At 38.6% G+C, this 19,871-nt stretch overlaps 2 protein-coding genes and 1 long non-coding RNA gene across 12 annotated transcripts in view; 2 read left to right on the forward strand and 1 right to left on the reverse strand.

Annotated features, from left to right (window-relative positions):
- LOC129202125 (uncharacterized) overlaps positions 1-9,314 on the forward strand; it is a 24,188-nt gene extending 14,874 nt beyond the window's left edge. The window contains exons 3-4 of the long non-coding RNA XR_008575627.1: positions 2,229-2,337; positions 8,217-9,314. This is a non-coding gene — a long non-coding RNA (uncharacterized LOC129202125). The remainder of the gene's footprint in view (positions 1-2,228; positions 2,338-8,216) is intronic.
- The window catches only part of LOC129202120 (uncharacterized), a 25,996-nt gene extending 12,400 nt beyond the window's left edge, over positions 1-13,596 (reverse strand). For 3 of the 5 annotated variants that reach the window (XR_008575626.1, XM_054814237.1, XM_054814233.1), the window contains exons 1-11: positions 12,763-12,894; positions 12,015-12,092; positions 11,039-11,107; positions 10,543-10,573; positions 7,481-7,540; positions 6,983-7,063; positions 6,165-6,301; positions 4,191-4,313; positions 2,673-2,715; positions 1,379-1,498; positions 434-575 (exon numbers count right to left, since the gene is read on the reverse strand). Coding sequence is in view for 4 of the 5 variants with exons in the window: in XM_054814237.1 (XP_054670212.1) it covers positions 434-575; positions 1,379-1,498; positions 2,673-2,715; positions 4,191-4,313; positions 6,165-6,301; positions 6,983-7,063; positions 7,481-7,540; positions 10,543-10,573; positions 11,039-11,107; positions 12,015-12,065 (857 nt within the window). In the remaining variant the exon portion in view is untranslated. Of the gene's footprint in view, positions 1-433; positions 576-1,378; positions 1,499-2,672; positions 2,716-4,190; positions 4,314-6,164; positions 6,302-6,982; positions 7,064-7,480; positions 7,541-10,542; positions 10,574-11,038; positions 11,108-12,014; positions 12,093-12,762; positions 12,895-13,031; positions 13,173-13,484 lie in introns of those variants that run through there. The other 2 variants (XM_054814234.1, XM_054814236.1) reach the window with 2 other exon arrangements.
- Positions 13,017-19,871, forward strand: part of MSANTD3 (Myb/SANT DNA binding domain containing 3) — an 18,403-nt gene continuing 11,548 nt past the window's right edge. The window contains exons 1-3 of one of the 6 annotated variants that reach the window (XM_054814252.1): positions 13,017-13,101; positions 13,881-14,053; positions 19,076-19,521. In XM_054814252.1, the coding sequence (XP_054670227.1) occupies positions 19,107-19,521 (415 nt within the window). In that variant the 5' untranslated portion in view covers positions 13,017-13,101; positions 13,881-14,053; positions 19,076-19,106. The other 5 variants (XM_054814250.1, XM_054814248.1, XM_054814251.1 and 2 more) reach the window with 5 other exon arrangements.

The following is a 19,871-nucleotide window of genomic DNA, read 5'->3' on the forward strand; positions in this document are numbered from 1 at the left end:
ATGGAGGAACAATAAGATGAACCCCAATTGTTACAGCTATTTACTGATTATCTTTTTCTTCTAAAATCAGTCCATATACCACCCTAATTATCTGACATAACCCCAAAATGTTTTTTTTAAACCATGAGTGAACATTCTTTTTTAATTTGTAATACATGAGGATTATGCCTTAACGATAACACAGTTGAATATAAAACCTAGTTGCATCTAGAGCAAAATCTGAGGTCACTTTACATGCACCAGGTTTTTCTGCTGATGAGACAAGTTTACAGCTGAGCACAATTTCAGAAGACAAGCATTATACTATTATAACATGCCTTTCTTCCTTACAGCATACTCTATGCAAATCCAGTGTAGACAGTTATCATCTACAGCATTTTCCTTTGAGTAAATTTAAAGGGGTTTGGGGCTGGTGGATTTTTGTTTGGTTTACTTTTCTGAGGCGTTGCCTTTGCTGCCTTCTTCGGTCTTGTTGCCTTTGCTGCTTTCAATAGCCTTATTAGGTTCAACCTTCTCATCTGGTTTTGTCAGTTCTTTCTGACTTTTTTCCTGCTCCTCTTGAACATTCTTTTCATCTAAAACAATAAAGCCAGTATATTTAGTAGTGGCTTTCAAGTATTTTAAAGCATTCTTTGCTTTGAATTTTTTTTAAAGATAACATCAGTAAAACCTGAAGATGTAAGTAAGGTATCTTGTGAAGAAATAAAATAAAAACTGAACCTAAAAATCAAAGATTTGGTTCAGCCATGAAGCACAAGTTTGTATTTCTGATCAGAAATATTCTGAATGAGAATAATTATAATGCATTTAGACAGAATCCTAATCTCACCTTTGACATTAAGTCTACAACCAACCAGCAACTTGTGACATTTCTTCAGTTACATGGTGTTCACTGATTATTATATTGAATTCTGGTTTTGTTTTCAAGACAATAAGCATTGGTCAAATATTTTAGATATTGTTAAAAAAAAAAAAATCTATCCAGTCTATTTCCTTTTTATTTTTCTTTGCTCTAAACAAAGAGTCTGGCATGCAGCTGTTCCCATTTTTTTTCCCTGACACCAAAGAACAGCTTACATGCCCCAAAAGAGTCTGTGCACCTTCCCCCAAAAATACACATAGTAAAAATTTCTAATTATGAATCTTGCCTTTTTTCTGTTCTAAAGTATCCAGTGATGTTAAGTAAAGCTGGACTGTTTTCTTCGCAAACACTAGGATTATTCTTTCCTCTGCCACAAATCCCAAACCCATCCACACACTGCACAAATTCACCCTCTATAGCAGAATGTAACTATAGACAATAAACAGGCACATACACAGTAATTCATGCGTTGGTTAAAGTTAAAAAAATTAATTAAAAAAATAATTTTTCTCTTACCTTGAACAGGGTCTGGCATTTTTCCATCCTTATTTTTACAATCTGTTTTTTCTTCATTACTAAGTGATGTATCCACATGCTGAACTTTAGCTTTTGAAGGGCTGTCATCTGCATTAGGATCTAAACAAACATGCTTGAAATGTAGCACAACAGACATTATCCTGATAGAGGAGGGTTCTAAAACCGCACTTCAATTTCAACTAGCTCTGTTTCTGTGCACTATTAGTTACAAACATTAAGAATAATTTTATAAGCATTATTATGTGTCAACATATTAAATATGACCTACAAATTAATAACAACATTTTAAATATTTTATACTCTGGTTATAATTACATACATAAATTTCTTAAAAGATGTAAATATTATAAATATAGTCGAATGCCACATAGCCGTGTGCAAAATTAAACACATTAACCAACAGATTAGAGTCAAGAAATGTAATTTGAATAGGATTCAACTTATTTCAAAACATTTTCCTAGATTCAAAATGGATTATCTTTCCTCTTCAGAGTATGACACTATTTCCATAATGATCTAGATTAGCAATATTCTTATTACTTCTATTAAGCTATTTTAAGACATCATTTACATACTAATATACATTAAAATTAAGTACATTAGTTTTAATTCAAATCTTTATTTGTCATGCAGGTCTGAGAATGAGGGTCTCACAGCAATTTTTAGCCATTTCCTAAAGGGTCATGCAATTGTACTATCTGTCCATTTGTATGGCACTGTACTACAATGAGTTTTGAAAGATTAAACCGAGTGGAGAAGTCTCACAGATACCACGTTCCTACAATTTTATGGGTATCAATGACTAGTAAAACAAAGTTTTCTTCCACAGATAAGAGCTACAGCTGCACTTTAAGAATTCTGCCGGCTTTCTGGACTACAAATTAAATACACGCATAGAGCTCCAACATGCTCCTTTTGCTCAGTTCACCAAAATGCTCGTGAATAGTTGGCACTGCAGAGACTACAGCAGTTACCAGATCTAAAAATAAATAAATCATAGGTAAAGGATCCTGGGAAGCAAGGGGAACTGGGATGGAAAGAGAGAGAGAACAAAGCCATATAAAACAGGTATCTCTAGTTATGTTGCCCATGAAGAACTTGTTCATTCATCAAATTTTCAATATAAACTTTACTAAATGCAGTTTAGAACATAAGCACACGTTACAATTACTGACCAAATCTTTCAATTTGCCCTTGAATCGAACTGATTTAGATCAAAGGCAGTTTATCCAAATTAGAACCATACAATTTACATCCCACTGAGTACACTTACATTCTTGCCATCTCCTCCTCATTACTGGAGCATCTGTAACAACCTAAAAATAAAACCCATTTATTGTGGATAAAATTATTCTATAGGTATTTAGTTACCTAGACATTTACTTACCACAATTAATTTTTTATTAGAGCTAAAAAAAAATCAAATAGGTGGTTTCAGAAAATATAGCAGTAAAATTAAACCAGGTTATGCACACTCTATTTAAAAGTTCTTTAAATCAAAAATGGATTTGCTATGGATGTAGTGAAACTGTTCCTAGAAAAACAAAACAGTCTACAAAATACAGATGGAATTAATTATTTCTATATCCATGAACATAAACCTCAAGTAAAATACTGTCTTGAGCCAAGAAGAAATTTGAATTAAGTAGGTCAAAAGAAAGAGTTGCTGCCCATAGTCAGGGTTGTTTTTTTTTTCTTTTTAAGGAGAGGTTAAAAATGAAGGATATGCAGACAGATTGAATTTGATTATCTGAAATCTCTCCCTTCTAGAGTATTCACTCTAGAAGAAAGATGATCTTCCAATATTCCCATACTTGTTTTAATCAAAAAAGAGTAAGATCAGTACAGGCTTTCATCCGTGAGCCTAGCTGTGATATGATTGCCCAGAAAGAAACATAGGTCTTTTTTCAGATGGGCAGAACATAAGGAGCTTAAACATAGTAACATTGTGAACTCCACTTTGAAACCAGACATAGCCTATGCACATTAAGTAGCATTAGGAAGAGATCTTGCCAAGAAACACTGCTTAACAAGCAGGATGCTGACATTGAAATTGATGGAGAAAACAAATTTCATGTATACCACAAAGAACACTAAGCACTTGAGTAAGCTCGTCATGAATCAGAGTGGTAAGGTACGCCTCAAGAAGAAACTTTGCCAATATCCTGCCCAGATAAAGGTGGTAAATATTTCTAAATACTATTGTGGTGTCAACATCAACAGAAAACAATATGAAGATATCTTCATAAGAACATGCTTCTAAGGGTGCTGCTCCCCAAGAATTTAAGCTTGTGGTGCTCCTGTGATCTCATAGCATTGCTGATAACCCGATATCCACCTGCAAATTCTCACGCTTCCCTCTGTACTACCAGAATTTTTACCTGTCTCCTCTGAGAATTGCCACAAGGTGCTAACAAAGCAGCAACTAATTCAGAAAAGCCATAAAGGTAGTTTCCTAGCAACAATGAAACAAGTTATTTTACACACACAGCTGGGAATTGATTAAATATTAATATAGATATTTTGTGTTATTTGTGCACTCCAGAATCATATTTCTGTAGACTCAGGTAACATGAGTATTATTTCAAACAAGAGAAATACTTATGATGGGAGGGACCAATGAGAAACTGTGTCCAGAATAATCCTGGAAGAATTATTAAGACAACAAAAAGCACTTGTAATAAAGGTTAAAAAAGCAAGATTTTCCTACCAAGATCTGCCTACCATAACATAAATTACTTTATTTTTTTATAATAAATATAAAACTGCTAGAATTCTTAAAGAAAAGTACCTTTATTTGTTTTCTTCCTTCTTTCTTCTCAATTGTTAATGCAACTTGCCTAACTTTTCGGTTCAGTTCAGAGCCTTTACCCTTAACTTCATCAGATTCTGCTATCTCAGGATAATGTTGTTTCTAGAAAATAAGGAAACACAAATCCTGAAGTCACACTTTATCCTACGCAACTCTTTCCACATCTAGCACAGCTAATAATCATGGAATATAAGTTCTGCTATATATTTGTAAAAGCTGATTTATTAAAATGATTATGTATAGAATCACAGAATAATTTAGAGGACTGAAGCCAAATCTTCTGCTCCAAACAGGGTTGACACTGAACTGGTTGCACAGGGCTTTGTCGACTTGCATCTTAAAAACCTCTGAAAACAGAGATTTCCCCCATCTCTCTGGGCAACCTGCTCCAATGTTTGGCTGCCCTCACAGTGATAAACTTCTTCCTTATGACAAGCAGGAAACTCCCCTGTTTGAATTTATGTTCCTGCCAAGCACCTCCATAAAAGGCCTGATTCTGCCTTCTTAATAACTTCCCTCGAGGTATTGGAGGGCTACTATTAGATCCCGCTGACACTACTTCTTCTCCAGCCTGAACAAGCCCAATTACCTTAGCCTCTCCTCACAATGCAAGTGCTTCAGCCCCTGACCATCTTGGCAGCTCTCCACCGGACTTGCTCAATTTCATCAACAGCTTTCTTGTCTGCAGTAGCACAAAACTGGATACAATATTCTAGATATGGCCTAACAAGTATCAAGAACAGGGGAATAATCACTTCCCTTGATCTACTGGCTATACCCTTGTTAGTACAGCTGTTACCCTTCATTGATGCCAAGGTACACTACTTATCTTTAGCTTGTTATCCACCAGGACCCCTAACTCCTTTTCAGCAGAGCAAATTCCAGCCATTCAGTCTCCTGCCTTTCCCACTGCCTAGGGTTAATCCATCCCAGGTGAGTGACTTCAAAGTTTTCCTTGTTGAATTGTTATATTTTATAGTATTTAAGAATATAGCAGAGGTGCAGTTAATGAGCATAAGATTCAGAATTGCAGGAAACAATTCAAATTAAACAAGAAATACAAGAGCTGAGAACATCAAAACTCAGCATATACATCTGAATTAATGACCAGAAACAGCACGACATTTATGAAGGACATCATTGCAGATCCATCACAGTATACCCAATAACAACATAAGCTCTAAAACTCACTCAAAATGCTATATAAACCCAACTTTCTGTGACTTTAAGGATATGTGGGATATAGTACCAACTTTGAGCAGATATTTTATGGAAAGTATCAAAATACTTTTCAGAATATCGCTTTCTCAGTTTTGATAAAGCCCATCCTAAATATATTCAAGTAAACATCCAAAGACTGGACAGCCTCATTTCTCTAAACATACTGAAAAAAATAATGTATTTAATCATTTGCAGGTTGACATGAACCTTTGCAAATTTCCATGCAACAGGCACAGAACTTACATGGCTTATCCAACCACAAAACTGGGAATAAAACTTGGGTTTTTTTCTGATTCCAAGTCACAGCCTGTACCCAATACATATCATGTTCATTTATAATTATGTTCCTTTTAATCTAAAGCATCTGAAAGATGGAACAATTTCTTCATTGATCCAGTTCTTTAAGATAATACAAAATTGAAGTAGGTCAAAAACCTACTTCTAGTCAATTTTAGCTGTAGATTTCATTATTGGCATTACTGGTCAACCAAACCAGAACAAACTAAAAATGCAGTGTCAGCAATGGACAGGCATACACCTTATTGTTGAGAAGAATTTTAAATCCATTTATCACAATTGCATGGTCACAATACAAAACACACACATTTTCATAAGAGCTTAGGTAACACTGTATTTTTTTTTTTTAAATCATAATCTGACTAGCAAATTCTCTACTTAAATCATTACATAAAAAAAAAAAACCAACCACTACCTTTACTCTAAAAAACTTACCAGGTATGCTAGTCTATGCTTGAAACCACAAACATGCATGAACATGTTACTCAGTCCTGTTTTACAGTGGCACAGTTGACATTCATAGAGAAAAGGGAAATTGTCTTTTGATCGGTATTCAATTATATAATTAAGTCCTGTATTGATAAGAAAAAAGTTAGGAAATTTAATGTTTGCTGAAACAAATAATCAGTGCTAGTTACAAAAGAGACATTAAAAGAAGTGATTACTACTGCATGCCAAACATGTGAATCAATATTTTTTTAGAACCATCAGTTATTTTATATTTTGGGTGTCTAGACTTGCCTCAACACCAAAGGTACAAAACTGAACTTTTTTAAGATGCCTTATGTTTAGCACATGGGACTTGACAATTTTATTTTTTTAAATCATCTTAAAAAAATAATAGCAACAATTCTTGTGTAACTATTTAGAAGGGAATGTATTTTAATACATGCCCTCGTAGTTATTTTTTCTGTCCACTCCACTCTCCCTTTCCTCCACAAGATGGGCAGTTAAATTGCAAAGAATAGTAACAATAATTTAAGTCAAAGTTCATTTCTGTCACATCACCTTAGATTGTTTCTAGAGAATATTCTCAACATGTGGTATCTGCCCTAATAAAAGATATTGCAGGCCAAATCCAATGATTTTGTCACTAAGATGAGACTCTTTCATACCATACTATTGGGTACTCAGTGTAAACATAGTAAGATATTATTACACATTACCTAATTTCACATTTGAAAAAAATTATTCAATACTCTTTACAGCTAAGCCTCACACAAACAAACAATTACAGTATTATAAGCCCTCACCAAGTGCAGGTTCTGAATCTTTACATGTATTAAGCTGTTCTTCCAAGGTCTGCCCATGAAACCTCTCCGGCTCAGTTTGCACTGTAAGATAAAATCAATTTTATGTAATTCCACATCATCCATCTATCAATCAGTCTTCATGGTCTCATGTCACATCACAAAAACCCTCCAAAATGAAACAAACTCCTGAGTTTAAACTTTGGCCTAGAGAAAATATGCTGAGAAATTCACATTCAAGTGAATCCCTGCTCATATATGGCCCCACATCACAAATTAAGTCAGTTATTGAGAAACATTATCCCCCCAATCCTATTTTCACTCTTTTTATAGCATTTTGTTTGCAAGTACTATTACAAAATATTACTGCAGATGGAAAATACAATGAACAGAAATGAATTCCCAATGACCTGCTAATGTCTAGACATCACTTGTAATATACTACCTCAAAACATTTTGTCTTCTACTTTTTTTTTTTTTTTTTGCATTAAACATTCTTACCATAATCAGGAAGTTTTACAGTTGTTTTCACTTGCTCCCCTGAGCCACTTGCTGTTTTAACTAAATAAAAAACAAACCAGAAGTGGAAATAAAATTATAAGTACAGAAACCAATTTGTTATGATAATGGATTTTTTAATGAAAACTCTTTGAGCTTTTGTTGACATGACAAAAAATAAGTTATGTTCAGTTTTGAATGTGCTTTGAGATTTTTTTGGCAAAAAATGGACAAAAACATTTACACTGAACAATAACAAATTTATTGAATGTCAGGCAATTCAACGAAGCATGCAGAGAAGACCACCATTCAAGCCACTAGTTAGCACACAACATGGGTTCAAACACTCATCACAAGATTAAATTATTGAACAGTGGCTTAAATTGTAAGTAATTATGTCTGTAATCTAGTTTATATAGAAGACAACCTGCAACAAGAGAAAAGCCTGATTCACTGCAGTGCAAATAACTTTTATTCTATTGTTGAGGGATATTAGTTGCTTAACGTAAATAAGTACATTTTAATTAGAATAAATTACTTAGGAATATAATAGAGTGTGATTTGTGCTGTTTGCTTAGCTTTACTTAGCATGAGTAGCTAGATTTGCTGAAGCCTTCAGGCCGCGATAGAAGTATTTTTCTCAGTAATTCTCCTAGTAGTTTTCCTAACAGCTAGTACAGTGGTGTGTTTAGTCTTTTAGTATGGGAATTATTCTGATATCACACTAATGTCTTGGCAGTGTTTTTCCAAGTCTGGAACTCTTCAGTTCTCCATGTTCCACCAGCAAGGGCAGGTGTGCAAGGAGTGTAAACCAGAAGATAAGGAGGCTCCAACCTTCGGGGAAAACTCTGGAAATTGCAAGTCAACAAGATAAGAGCCTGCCTGCCTGGACACAGAAGAAGAATCCAATTAGATGTTAGAAGACCACAGACCAAAAATCACCGTTGGACTAAAGGACGTGTGGACAGCGCGTGAAGTGCACGCAAGGGGTGGATGTATGGGACCCAAGGGTATAATTGCTCTGGGATTTCTTTGTTCTGGGTCCCTCTCCTTGGAGGCACTCAGCCTGGGCTGATCCTGCTGCTGCACCTTTCAATTAAATTATTTTCTAAAATCTGATGCCTGAGACTCCGCTGCAGGAAACCTAGGGTCGAGCCTGAAGGAGGAAGCATGTACAAGAACGAGTGTGTGTGGGTGTGTGCAACACCATGAATGGTGTGTGAATGCTCAGGCAGCAGCTACTCCTTTAACATCTATAATGATCAAAGCTTCATTCCATAAATTTCAGGGCTACTGTAATCCAATACATCACAGCAATTCAGTCTGAATCCACTGAACCTGAGGTGCTCAGATTGCTGGCCCACATGCTGCCTGCCAGGGTACTTGACTCAGCCCATAACCCCGCTGTCTTTTTCAAAAGATCTGCAGTTATCCCCTCCCCAATCAAATATTTTTTTTCTATCCACATATGGCATGTGATACAGCTGGGGCTGCAGAACCTTACAAAAGGTAAGATAGAGATGACCACATAACATTATCTGCCATTGAGGAACCTGGAGAGAGACAGACAGCTGTATGAGATGAGATTCTGTGTGTTTGGGAGTGGAATGCCAAGCATGCAAAAGGAAGCAATTGCTGTTCCTTGAATAGAGGCTTAATGCACTCACTACAAGAAAAAACAAGAATAGGACTTCAGAAATTCAGAAAGCTCAGCATTTTACTGCATGGAAATAAATACATAGATAAACAAATCATTAGCAGTGCCTGAAACAGCACCAGCTAAGGGCAAATTTCAATGTTTTCATCTCTTAAATGCCCCTCAACCCTGTTACTCTCCTGTTGCAAGTAAACAATATCTGATGTTTTGGTAAGAGATAAGTTGAGCATAAGGCTTACAATAAACCCTATATATAAGGTGGGAGAGGGCTTCAACCTATACTACTGCATCAGAGTCACACGTGTTTTGATTACAGAGATAAAAAAATGAAACCCCTTCATGAAAACCCTTCTTGAGTATTTAAGTTACAAACTATATTGTGTTGACAACTGACGAAGCTACCAGGTCATTTCTGCCAATTAGATGTTGCTAAATACCAGCTGCATTACCACCAACCTTCTGAAACGATCTTAATGAAAAGATCGGAAGAGTTAAAAGAAAGGAAATAAAGCGTTATGAAGATAAACCTACAAAGACTCTAATAACATGAATCATATTCTAGTCACTAGAACCCATCAAGTTTTTCAGTGGCCAACCAATCCTTTAAAAAAAAAAAAAAAAACCAAACCAAAAACCAACCAACCAAAAAAAAACCCCCCACACATGATGACTGTCTGCCGATTCACCTCTAAACATTTCAGGACATCCACTTCAGCAGCATCCAGCTGCTAAATATTTAATCACTTAAATTTCCTTTACAGTCCATACAAAAATTCTCAGATTGTGTAGCTGCAATGACTATGTATAACTTGGGCCACAACTTTCACACCAAATTCTAGGAGCAGTGCACTGTAGAAACTTGTAAATATATTTTGGTGCATCATGAAATGAAAGTAGGAAAACAATTACGAACGTAGACTTTCATTGCTTCTGGAACCAGACCAGTTCATAAAGACCTGGGGAAGGTTTAATGATATAGTAAAACTATTAAAAGTACTTTGCTTCAGCTAATTAAGATATTTTTAATATGCTCTTTTAAAAAACAAATATAAAGTACATACAGAAAAAACTATTTCTACATTCTTTAAGGAGCATAGTGTTTTAAAATGTATTTTAAATCTTGAAGGTCTCTAAGGTCTTGAATTCTTTAAGGTTTCTCAAAACTTTATTGTAGGTGATTTGTACTATTGTAGCTAGTGCTTTTTAATAAACTTTGCATACTTCTTGCTCATATTATTGACTGCTTTCTGCAGGATTAGATAGTTAGGTCATTAAAGAACACAAGACAGGTCTTAGAGCACAAGCCTTGAGAAAGTCTTTCTTGTTTGTTTCATAAATAACTACATTGCAGTGGGGAGAAAGGTGCATATATAGAACAGAGTAGGAAGTAAAAAAATCTTGCACTTACCAATGCCATGAGCTTTCAATGCTTCTTCAACCTAAGTTACCAAGTCATCAACCAATAAGAAAGACAGACACTTAAGATTCAAAAAATATCAATGCAAACATTTTATTATTTATAAAATAAGTTAGATTAACACCAAGACCACTGATTATCTCAGGCAAATAGATCATTACGTGAAACTTGAGAGACATGCATCTTTTTTCCTAGATTGTCGATGATTTAAATAATTCCATTCTGCATTTATTAAAGCCATGTATTCTCATGCATTATCTTTACTAATCCAGAATATGAGACTCAAAGTTGTAACAACATTTTCTGATAGGACTAATGTACAAAACTAAGTTCTATTTTATTGCAATAAACAAAATAGTAAAGCAACAAAACTAGCTAAATGTCTGAAATTGCACGTTTAACACTACATTAAAAATTAAATTTCAAACCCATATTCTATTGCTAAATAAATCTGTAAAATCTGATAAAATTCAAAAACTGGTCTTACCGTCTTGTGTTTGAATCCAAGGAAGTGAGTCTGCAAATTTAATGCAGAAGCACACCAGATTTTGCAAATCTAGGTTAAAGAGAAGAAGTGTTTCTAGTATTGCACACGAACCAACAGAAAAAAATACCACTAATATCAAAACAAAACAAATCTGCTATCGAAATGTCAGTATAGGCAAGTTCTACAAAAGTACTATTCCTCCAAAGACAAACTAAAGCAGCCTCTAGAATTTTTCTTTATGAGGCTCCAAGACCACCCAAATACAGTGTAATGAAAAGGAATCTCCACATCACATAAAAACTTCAGATGTCTCCAGAACCCTACAGCTATCTCATTGCACATTTTTGTGTGGATAATAAAGATGGATCCAAATCTTCCTCACAAGGTATTAACCAAGTCTGAAACAGAGGCAAGGTGTAATTGTAACAAGCCAGTACACCTATCTAAGATGAGCCAGTTGTCCCCAGTGCTGCATCCAGACTAACACACTTCCTCTCATCACTTTGGGGCCTGCCTCTCTCACATGCATATGAAGTTTTTCAGTCACAGCTGGTTTATGCCTGGGCTGGTTCAGAACAGGAGCAGATTAGGTTTAAATTCATGTGAATGAACAAAGGCAGACCAATTATCTTCTCCTCCTCTAAAAAGCCCAAGATGCTTAAAAACAACAGCAATAAACCTGAGAACCAGATAAATTAGGATTTTTTTTTCTGAACAGGTGCTGCAGTTTAATCTTCCATTTTAAAAGAATGTCTTTATTTAGAAACATAGTATTATTAAAGTTATTCATTTTAATAAGTTGTTTCCTGACACACATCCAAGTCAAACATGACAAAGACAGCAAAATAAATTAAACTCCAGTGCTATTTATCAATTTTGCTGAAGAGAAAAAAAAAATTCACACTTGGTTTAGTACAACTTTGTTCTACCAAAATTATTTTGTATTAGTTAACAATTTTGAGCAAGGAATACTTACATTGCAGTAGAAAGGGTTTACTTGCTTCTTTATCTCAGCTTCAGGGTCCATGTTTGATCTTTAGATGATAAAGAAACTCTAGGCAAATTGCAAAAAAAATTTGCAACTACTATTTTAGCTTCACAAAATCATTCATATTCTTGTTTCATCTATTTAAGGGTCATGCATATTTCAAATTTAATTTGTGCCTCATCTTCAGTTACGTTCAACCTTTAAATCTCCAGGCTAATCATCATACTTTTAACATGAGAGCAAAGCGCAACGTGGAAAGAAACAATTCTTCTCCAAGAGATTCCCTCAGGAGACACAAAGCCGCCAGAAAATTACACACACCCCGAAACAAAACTAATCCAAACTATTTCAAGCTTCTTTCTTGGGATTGAAATAAGCGCATGGGCTGGGACAGATGACACACAGCGGCCACAGCCAGGCATGCAGAGCCCGAAGTATGCCTTTGTAACAAGAACACGACGGGGTTTTGTGAAGAAAAGCTCGCTCCCACTCCGGACCGACGGCGAGGCGGGGAGGTGGTGAAGCTACAAACCCAACGCGAACAGAGGCGCCGAGAAAGCGACCCGGCCCCTGGGCCGCCCGCCGAGCCCACCCCCGCACGACGCGGGGAAGTGGCCTTGCCGACGCTTCCAGCTCTGCCAGGCCGGGCTGGGGTGGGACGGACTGACTGACTGACGGACACCTGCTCCGGCAAGGAGCCGGGGAAACCGCCGTGTGGCCGCTGCACCCAACTTACCCCAGCCCAGGAGCGGGCAGCACGGGGCGAAGCAGAGGGAGCCGGCCCCCAGCAGCCACCAGCACTCTCCGCTGCCCGACCGGCTCCTTCCTACTACCCCGCTTGAGGGGTGACGAACGGCCGCCGCGGCTCCCTTCTCCTCGGGCTACCGCGGAGGGGAGGGGACTGAGGGAGAGCCAACGCGCGCGCCTCCCGCCAGCCGCTCGCTCGCGCGCCCGCCGCTACGCGCCCAACCACCGCCGCCGCCGCCGGCGGAGCCCGCAGCACACCAGGCGGGCAGGAACTGCGTCACGCCGAGGCGCGGAAGGGGCGCCGAGAGCCTGGCGGGCCCGGTGGACGGTACGGTAGCGAGGACCGGGAGCCCGGCGCCGGTGGGAGGGGACGGCACGCGGCAGGGAAACAACGCGGCACCCCCAGCTCGCCTCCCCCAGCCGCCGCTGGGGGCGCTGGCGCACACACGCGTCGCTCCGCCGGGCGCTGTCGGAGGTAAAGCCCGAGCTGGCGTCTTCTGCCGCTGTACCGGGACGAGCGGGTGGGGTCGGAGACTCCGACTCCTACTCCCGCTCCACACCGGGGACGCGGGGTACCGCGCTATCAATGTGCGGCCCGGGAACTCCGCCCGCGGGTCCGCGTCAGGTGCAGACAGGGCCGCCCACCCCCTTCCTGGCGGCAGTTGGGTGTTTGCTCCCCAGAACAGCCCCCACGCCGTGGCGCCGCCGCACCTGAAGGCTCAGGGTCTCCCGGGACGGTTTTTCCCCGCGGCACGGTGGGCCCCGCCGCCCGGCCCTCCCGTGGGAGATCGGTGCCGCGTCGCCTGTGCTCTGGTGAGGCGGAAATCCAGCGCGGGGTTTGCGGGGAGCTGAAGGAGTGCCGGCGACCTGCCGGCGAGGAGGTGAGGGAGGCAGGCCCGGCCGCCCAGCGCGGGGGGGGGGAGGAGGGGAGCGGAGGGGAGGGAAGCCGAGCCGGCGGCGGTGGTGGTTGTCGGCGGTGCTTTGTTACGAGAAGGGAGAAACCAGGGGGGCTGCAGGGTGGGGTTGTCCCCGCCGGCCCCGCAGAGCGCGATCTCGGCGGGCGCTGGGTGATAGCGTGACCGTTTGCCGTTCCTCCTGCCGCGGTAGATGTCCCTGAATCCGCGCCTCAGCCGCAGCCTGCATGCCCGCCCTGGGTGGAGCGGTCGTCTTTGTCGAGCCGGGACCTGCTCTCCTTTCTCGTTCAAGCAGAAGAGGAGCTAGCGAGGAAATAAAAACAAGCTCGAGTTAATGTTTGAGAAGTTCGGGTGCAGGAGAGTCTGGTAGGATTCCTGTTTATGCCTGTTTTTGATGAATTTGAGACAATCGTGCGAAATAACCTGCGTCCATTACCTTTCTTTGCACAAACTGCTTTGGATGCTCTCCATAGGTAGCGGGATGACCCGCTTAAAATATATCTCTGTGTGTGTATATAATGTAATATTATACATCTATTTAAAAAATACATAAGTGTTTATATGTATATAAAATTTGCCAGGAGAAATTTAGGCAAAGTACTGTGAATTTTTACTAATACATTATTTTGTTCATTTGCTGGATGATCCATGATAACTATTTCTGTGTATTAAAACGTGGGGGGGGAAAAGCACCCAAAGGTGGGTTTTGTTGTTGGTTTGTTGGGTTTTTTTAATCTGATTATACATAACACAATTTCCGTATAAATCTCATTCATATTTGTAATATGCATCCAATTATCTAGTGATTTCAAGTCTCAAGGTAGATGGGGTCAGGCCTGGAACACTCTGATGGAAGCTCTGTGGGGAAAACCTAACATTTGAGGAAGAAGGACACTGTTTACTGCTGGTTCTGTCATTCAAATGAAATATAAACCTGTTGTTGTGACTGCTTTGGGTCATTCCATTCCCATGCCTTTCTTTTACCTTCATATACTGGATGAAAAGGACAGAATTGTTATTGATTTCCAATGCCGTTAATTACTGACTGCTTAAAGCTTCACCTGCAATTTAAGTTGGATAAATACATTTTCTTTTTTTCAGTACTTAACTATTTTGGGTAGTAAACCTGTGGGCATTGGCAAATTAATTCCATTTTCACACCATAAGTGACCGTATTTTGTTAGCAAACTATTTTCTTTGGGTTTGGTTAGGGTAACCTTACATTTGGGTTAAGTTTTCCACCATAACTTTCTCTTTGCATTTTCTCATGCCAAAAAAAATATTTCAGGGACTGAAAATACTTGCACATACCAACCCGAAGGGGTTTTTTTTGTTTTGTTTTTTTTTTTATGGGCTTCTTTGCAACTGGTTGGAGTTTGTGTGTATGTTTAGGTATGTGCAAGCAAATAATATGTAAATACATATTTATCAACAAATGTGCACTTCTTCACTTGTGATCTGCTGAAGGAATATCTTGAAAAAAGATTACACAACGCATCCCTTATAGCCTTTAAAAGAAGAATGCCACACAACATTTCAAAGTAAAAATCGGGAGTTGAGAGATATTTTTGTTATTTTAAAATGATAAAGGTAGGACAAGTACTTAGGACACTGATTTGTTTTTAAGGCAAGTTATGCATTGAGCAATGCCAGGACAAGATATTTTGGATAAAGTACTTTACTGCACACATCTTAGAGCCTGGGCACCTGTAAGAGTGGGAGAAGCCTTCCATTCTTTGTTTCTTAGAATGTACTGTGCAACTGTCCTCATCTGCCTACACATTCCCAAATCAATCCTCTTTATGACTTATACACAGCGAACTCCTTCCAGTTCAGCACAGATGCCTACATGCTAAATTATATCCTCGGCATGTGTCCTGGAAGGATCTTTTAGCCTTGAAGTGGAAATTGTTTGGGCTGGTCAGAGTCCTTTCTCTCATTCCGCAGAAGAGCCAGTAGGCTGCCAGAAGGTGATTGATATCCATAAAGAAAAAGGGGAGAGGAAAAGAGTGTTTTGCTGCAACTTCTCAGTATTCTAAGTTCTAGGGCATCTCAGAATGCTTTCTGTTCACCCAATTGAAAATGAGCTTTAATATATTGAAGCAAGCATGTTAAGCATCTAAGAGCTTGAAAAGAATCTTCAAGAACTCTTTTCTTCTGTGTAGTAAGTGCATTAAACTACTTCCACCAGTTCTTGAGTTCTTTTATGCATCCTAGATCATAATCCTGGCTTTTTCTTGGAAAGGACACAAGTACAGTGTGTATGCATAGGAAAAAATAGTTAGACATTTGTATGGGGGCAGGGAAGACTAATATATTGTATCCTTCTCAGGGTAGGACCTACATTTCTGTTCTTAAATGTACAGTGTTTGAGCTTATGACTGGGGATCTCAGATGCTACCACAGTAAGAAATAATAGTAATAAATTGTAGTGCGGTATGAAAGTGATACTTAAGGGTTTGCTGTGGCTCCATCTATGAAAGATGATCTTTTATCCTAGTACCTAGGTTGTTAATATATATGAAGTCATATTTGGAAATGTTTTAAATATTTACTGATATCAGTTGATGTCTACCAGTCTGTGTAACTTAATATTTAGCACCTGGAATCCAGAAGTCCCGGTATCATTGTTTAACTTCTTGAACTTGGTCTCCAAAGTTCTTGCAAATCCATTGTTTTTCAAATTAGAAAGGGATTTTCTATATAAAAACATGTCGGGATTTTTTATCTGAGATTCTCACACCTTTTCAAAGCTAGAAATAAGATTTACATGCATCAGCGGAAGGCAGAATCAGCCATTTCTGATCAGATGGAGTCTCTGATTCTGTTTTTTCAGGGTCATAAGCTATTGAACCATATGACTTGCTGGTGGGACTGCTTTTCATCCTGTTCCTTGGTGAAATTGAGGCTAAGACAGATTGAGGCATCAATATTTAGTCCCAAGAAGTTAATTTCAGCAGCTGTCCAAAGCAGCTCAATGATTTGGAATGGTACAATAAGTATGTAAGTAAAATAGATTACTAGATAGAGTCTGTTTCATTATAGGTCTCTTTTACACGTTTTGAGAGCTGTTTCATGGAGCAAAGTTGCCAGTTTTCAGTATCTCTTTGTTAGGATGTCCATTTTCTGACTTTTTGCTTATTTTTAAAATTTATTTATTTGAGTAACTTCTGAAGCATATTCTGTCTATTAGACCTCTGTCTATTAGACCTAGTCGTTATAATGATTGGTATGTGATACTTCCAAGTTTGCTTACATACACTTGGTCTGTGGGATTATAGGTGTTTAAGAATTCCTGTCACCAACACGTGGGGTGACTAGGTTTTCACAGAAAGTCATAAATAACTTGATATAGTGTAATGAAGGAAGTGTTGGGTCAAGGAACTGTCTTTCTCAGCCACCCAGCTCTCTTCCTTCTTCCACCTTTTTCTTTCTTGCAAAATAAAGAAGCTGTTCTGCAAGCAGCAGAATTAATGAAGCCTGGTTTCCTATGGATCTTTTCCCTTTACCCCTAAATCCTGTCTGCTGCAAAAACTCTAGCTCTCCCATGTCCTCGTGACACCAGTGTTTGATAAGAGACAGCAGAACCGTGACTAGCCAGGAACCACGTAGATGCCGGCTGTCCAGTCAGTGCATGTCTGGTGATTACCCAGTTGAGCAGTGACAGAAAAGTACAAACTGAGTGTTTGTTGTCCCTTTTTCAGTAGAGGTACAACTTAGCTACTGCTACTGACTTAAGCTCAGACCATTACTTATTTCTATTCACTTTGTTTCAGTTTTGCTATTCTAGGCTTTGTTCTACTGCCTCCTCTGTTCTTTGACGACTTCTCTTTGTTTTGCTGGGTTTTGCGATATTTAGTGGGCTACTTGGGAAAGCTCCTGTTCTTCTATCAGAGTTGGTTTCTCATTTTGCTATTAGCTTGTCTGTTAGCTTTCTTTGTAAATATAAGTGGCTACCTTCACTGAAAGAGGTGAGAATAACTGTAAGTATTAAGACATTTGGAGTAAAGGAATTACAGGAATGGTACAAAGAGGGGGCTAGTGCAGTGGAGTTAAGGAAAAAAATGTTGAAAAGAGGAAATCTGATGGTGACATCTGTTGCATCTTCAAGTAATGTTATGAGGGAAGTAGTGGAAACAATGGGCAAAATACTAGAAAATACATCTTGGGAGAGTCCTAGACTGTTAGGAATATGAACCAGTTATTATATATATTCCATCTCTGAGTTTTATGATTAAAACCAGAAGAAATGTGAGCTAAGACAGAATTGTTCCCCATTTTTCTACTTAATTTCCAGAAGTTTCTGCCCAAAATGTAAAAGTAATTGGGGCTACACAGTTGTAGTGGCAGGAAATGGGGAGAGAAGTGTGGAAAGATTAAAGAAAACAATACATTTTGCAGCAGTCATGTGTTAATAATTCAAGGAAACACTGCTTTTTTTTTTTTTTTTTTTTTTTTTTTTGGCTAAGAATTCCCTGGTATCAGCTACCCTTTTCCTATTGTGTACGTAAGTCCTGGGCTTGAGAAGAGAGGCAGTCATTAACATAGCACAAATATATAGCATTGGCTGTCTTGAGTGAGGCCAAAACTCTTTTTAGCCTGATCATTTGCTCCTGAGAGTGCCCAGCAATGCAAGCGTAAGGAAGAGTACCAGACACGCAGAGTCAGCAGTAAAGGACGAAGGACCTGTACCTTCAGAGCAGTTAGTTTCCATAATTAATTCATGTCTTCTTGCAACCCTTGCTTCTCGGTATTGTAATATTGGTCAGGATCCTGCTGCCTATTAGATGTTAGTCAAGGAGGGCTGAGCACTGGGCAGAACCAAACCAACAGAAGTCTTTAAAAAGATATAATTTCTACCATTTCTCATACAACTTTCAAATATTGTAGGAAGAGGAGAGGAATTAGTTATACACAGTCATCAAAGGCAGAAGAGGGTGTTTTGTATACCAAAGAAAGCCCAAACCTGCTGAAGGTGGCTTTAGACTTAAACCTGAAGCTTACCCAGAGCTCTGTGGGTGTAACAAAGTGCAATGACTAGGAAAACAAGTTATTAAAAACAAGTTACTAAGTAAATTGAATACTGAGTATTTTGTATCAAGATAAATTGTAACAAAGACAAGAAGCTTCTCCTTGTTATGGTATACTTCTTCTGTAACTATGTAGCCACTAAAGTGGCAATAGAAAAACAGCATCTGATTATACTATTTCTTATCTGAATGTTTCCTTATGTACTCTAGAACTATTCACAAGCTATTCTAGAAAATGAAGTGTATTAGAATCAGAAGCTATGCTTAGGAGTTATTTGCTGAAATACAGTTTCTTGATACTGTAACCAGTTCTAATATGTGCTTGTATTTTTTTTTGCTTTCAACATTGTTTTCCTAGGATTTTTGGCTTCTTGGAGAAACAGTAGAAAATGCAAAACGAAATAATAAAGCCTGCTAAATACTTCTCAGAAGTGGAGAAGAGTGTGCTGCTTGCATTAGTTGAAAAATACAAATATGTGCTTGAATGTAAAAAAAGTGATGCAAGAACTATTGCTCTGAAACAACGTACCTGGCAAGCACTAGCTCATGAGTATAATTCACAGCCCAGCGTATCACTGCGAGACTTCAAACAGTTAAAGAAATGCTGGGAAAATATCAAGGCACGGACAAAAAAGATAATGGCACATGAAAGGCGGGAGAAGGTAAAAAGAAGTATTAGTCCACTTATAAATACTCACATCATAGGGAAAGAGAAGATTGCCAGCATAATGCCTGAGCAAATGTACTTTTTGCAGAGCCCACCAGAAGAAGATTCTGAATATCAGCCTGATGCTTCTAGTCAAGGTATAAATGTTACTGTAATGATGCAAGTAGTATTGTGTTGTATGTGATTTTGCCAGTGATTCGCTTTCAGCAGTCTAAATCTCTCCACTTAGCTGTGACTGCTGGTTATAGAAAAGTAATTTCAGAGCTATGATATTACAAGACTCCGTGTATTTCCCTAGGCCCCCAGGAGTTAAACTGAGGTTTTACTCAAATTTTTTTCATCAGTTTTTGATATATCTGCTACTTTGTGGCAAGTATCACAGTAGCTATCATGCTGGCTTTCCAGAGAATAGTCCCAAGGTTATTTTGATCCTTTATAAAGTATCATTTTGCTGGGAGAAGGTTGTCTGAGCATTAAAAATAAAAAA

Source organism: Grus americana, chromosome 2 (assembly GCF_028858705.1).
Source record: "Grus americana isolate bGruAme1 chromosome 2, bGruAme1.mat, whole genome shotgun sequence".
Lineage (NCBI taxonomy): Eukaryota > Metazoa > Chordata > Aves > Gruiformes > Gruidae > Grus > Grus americana.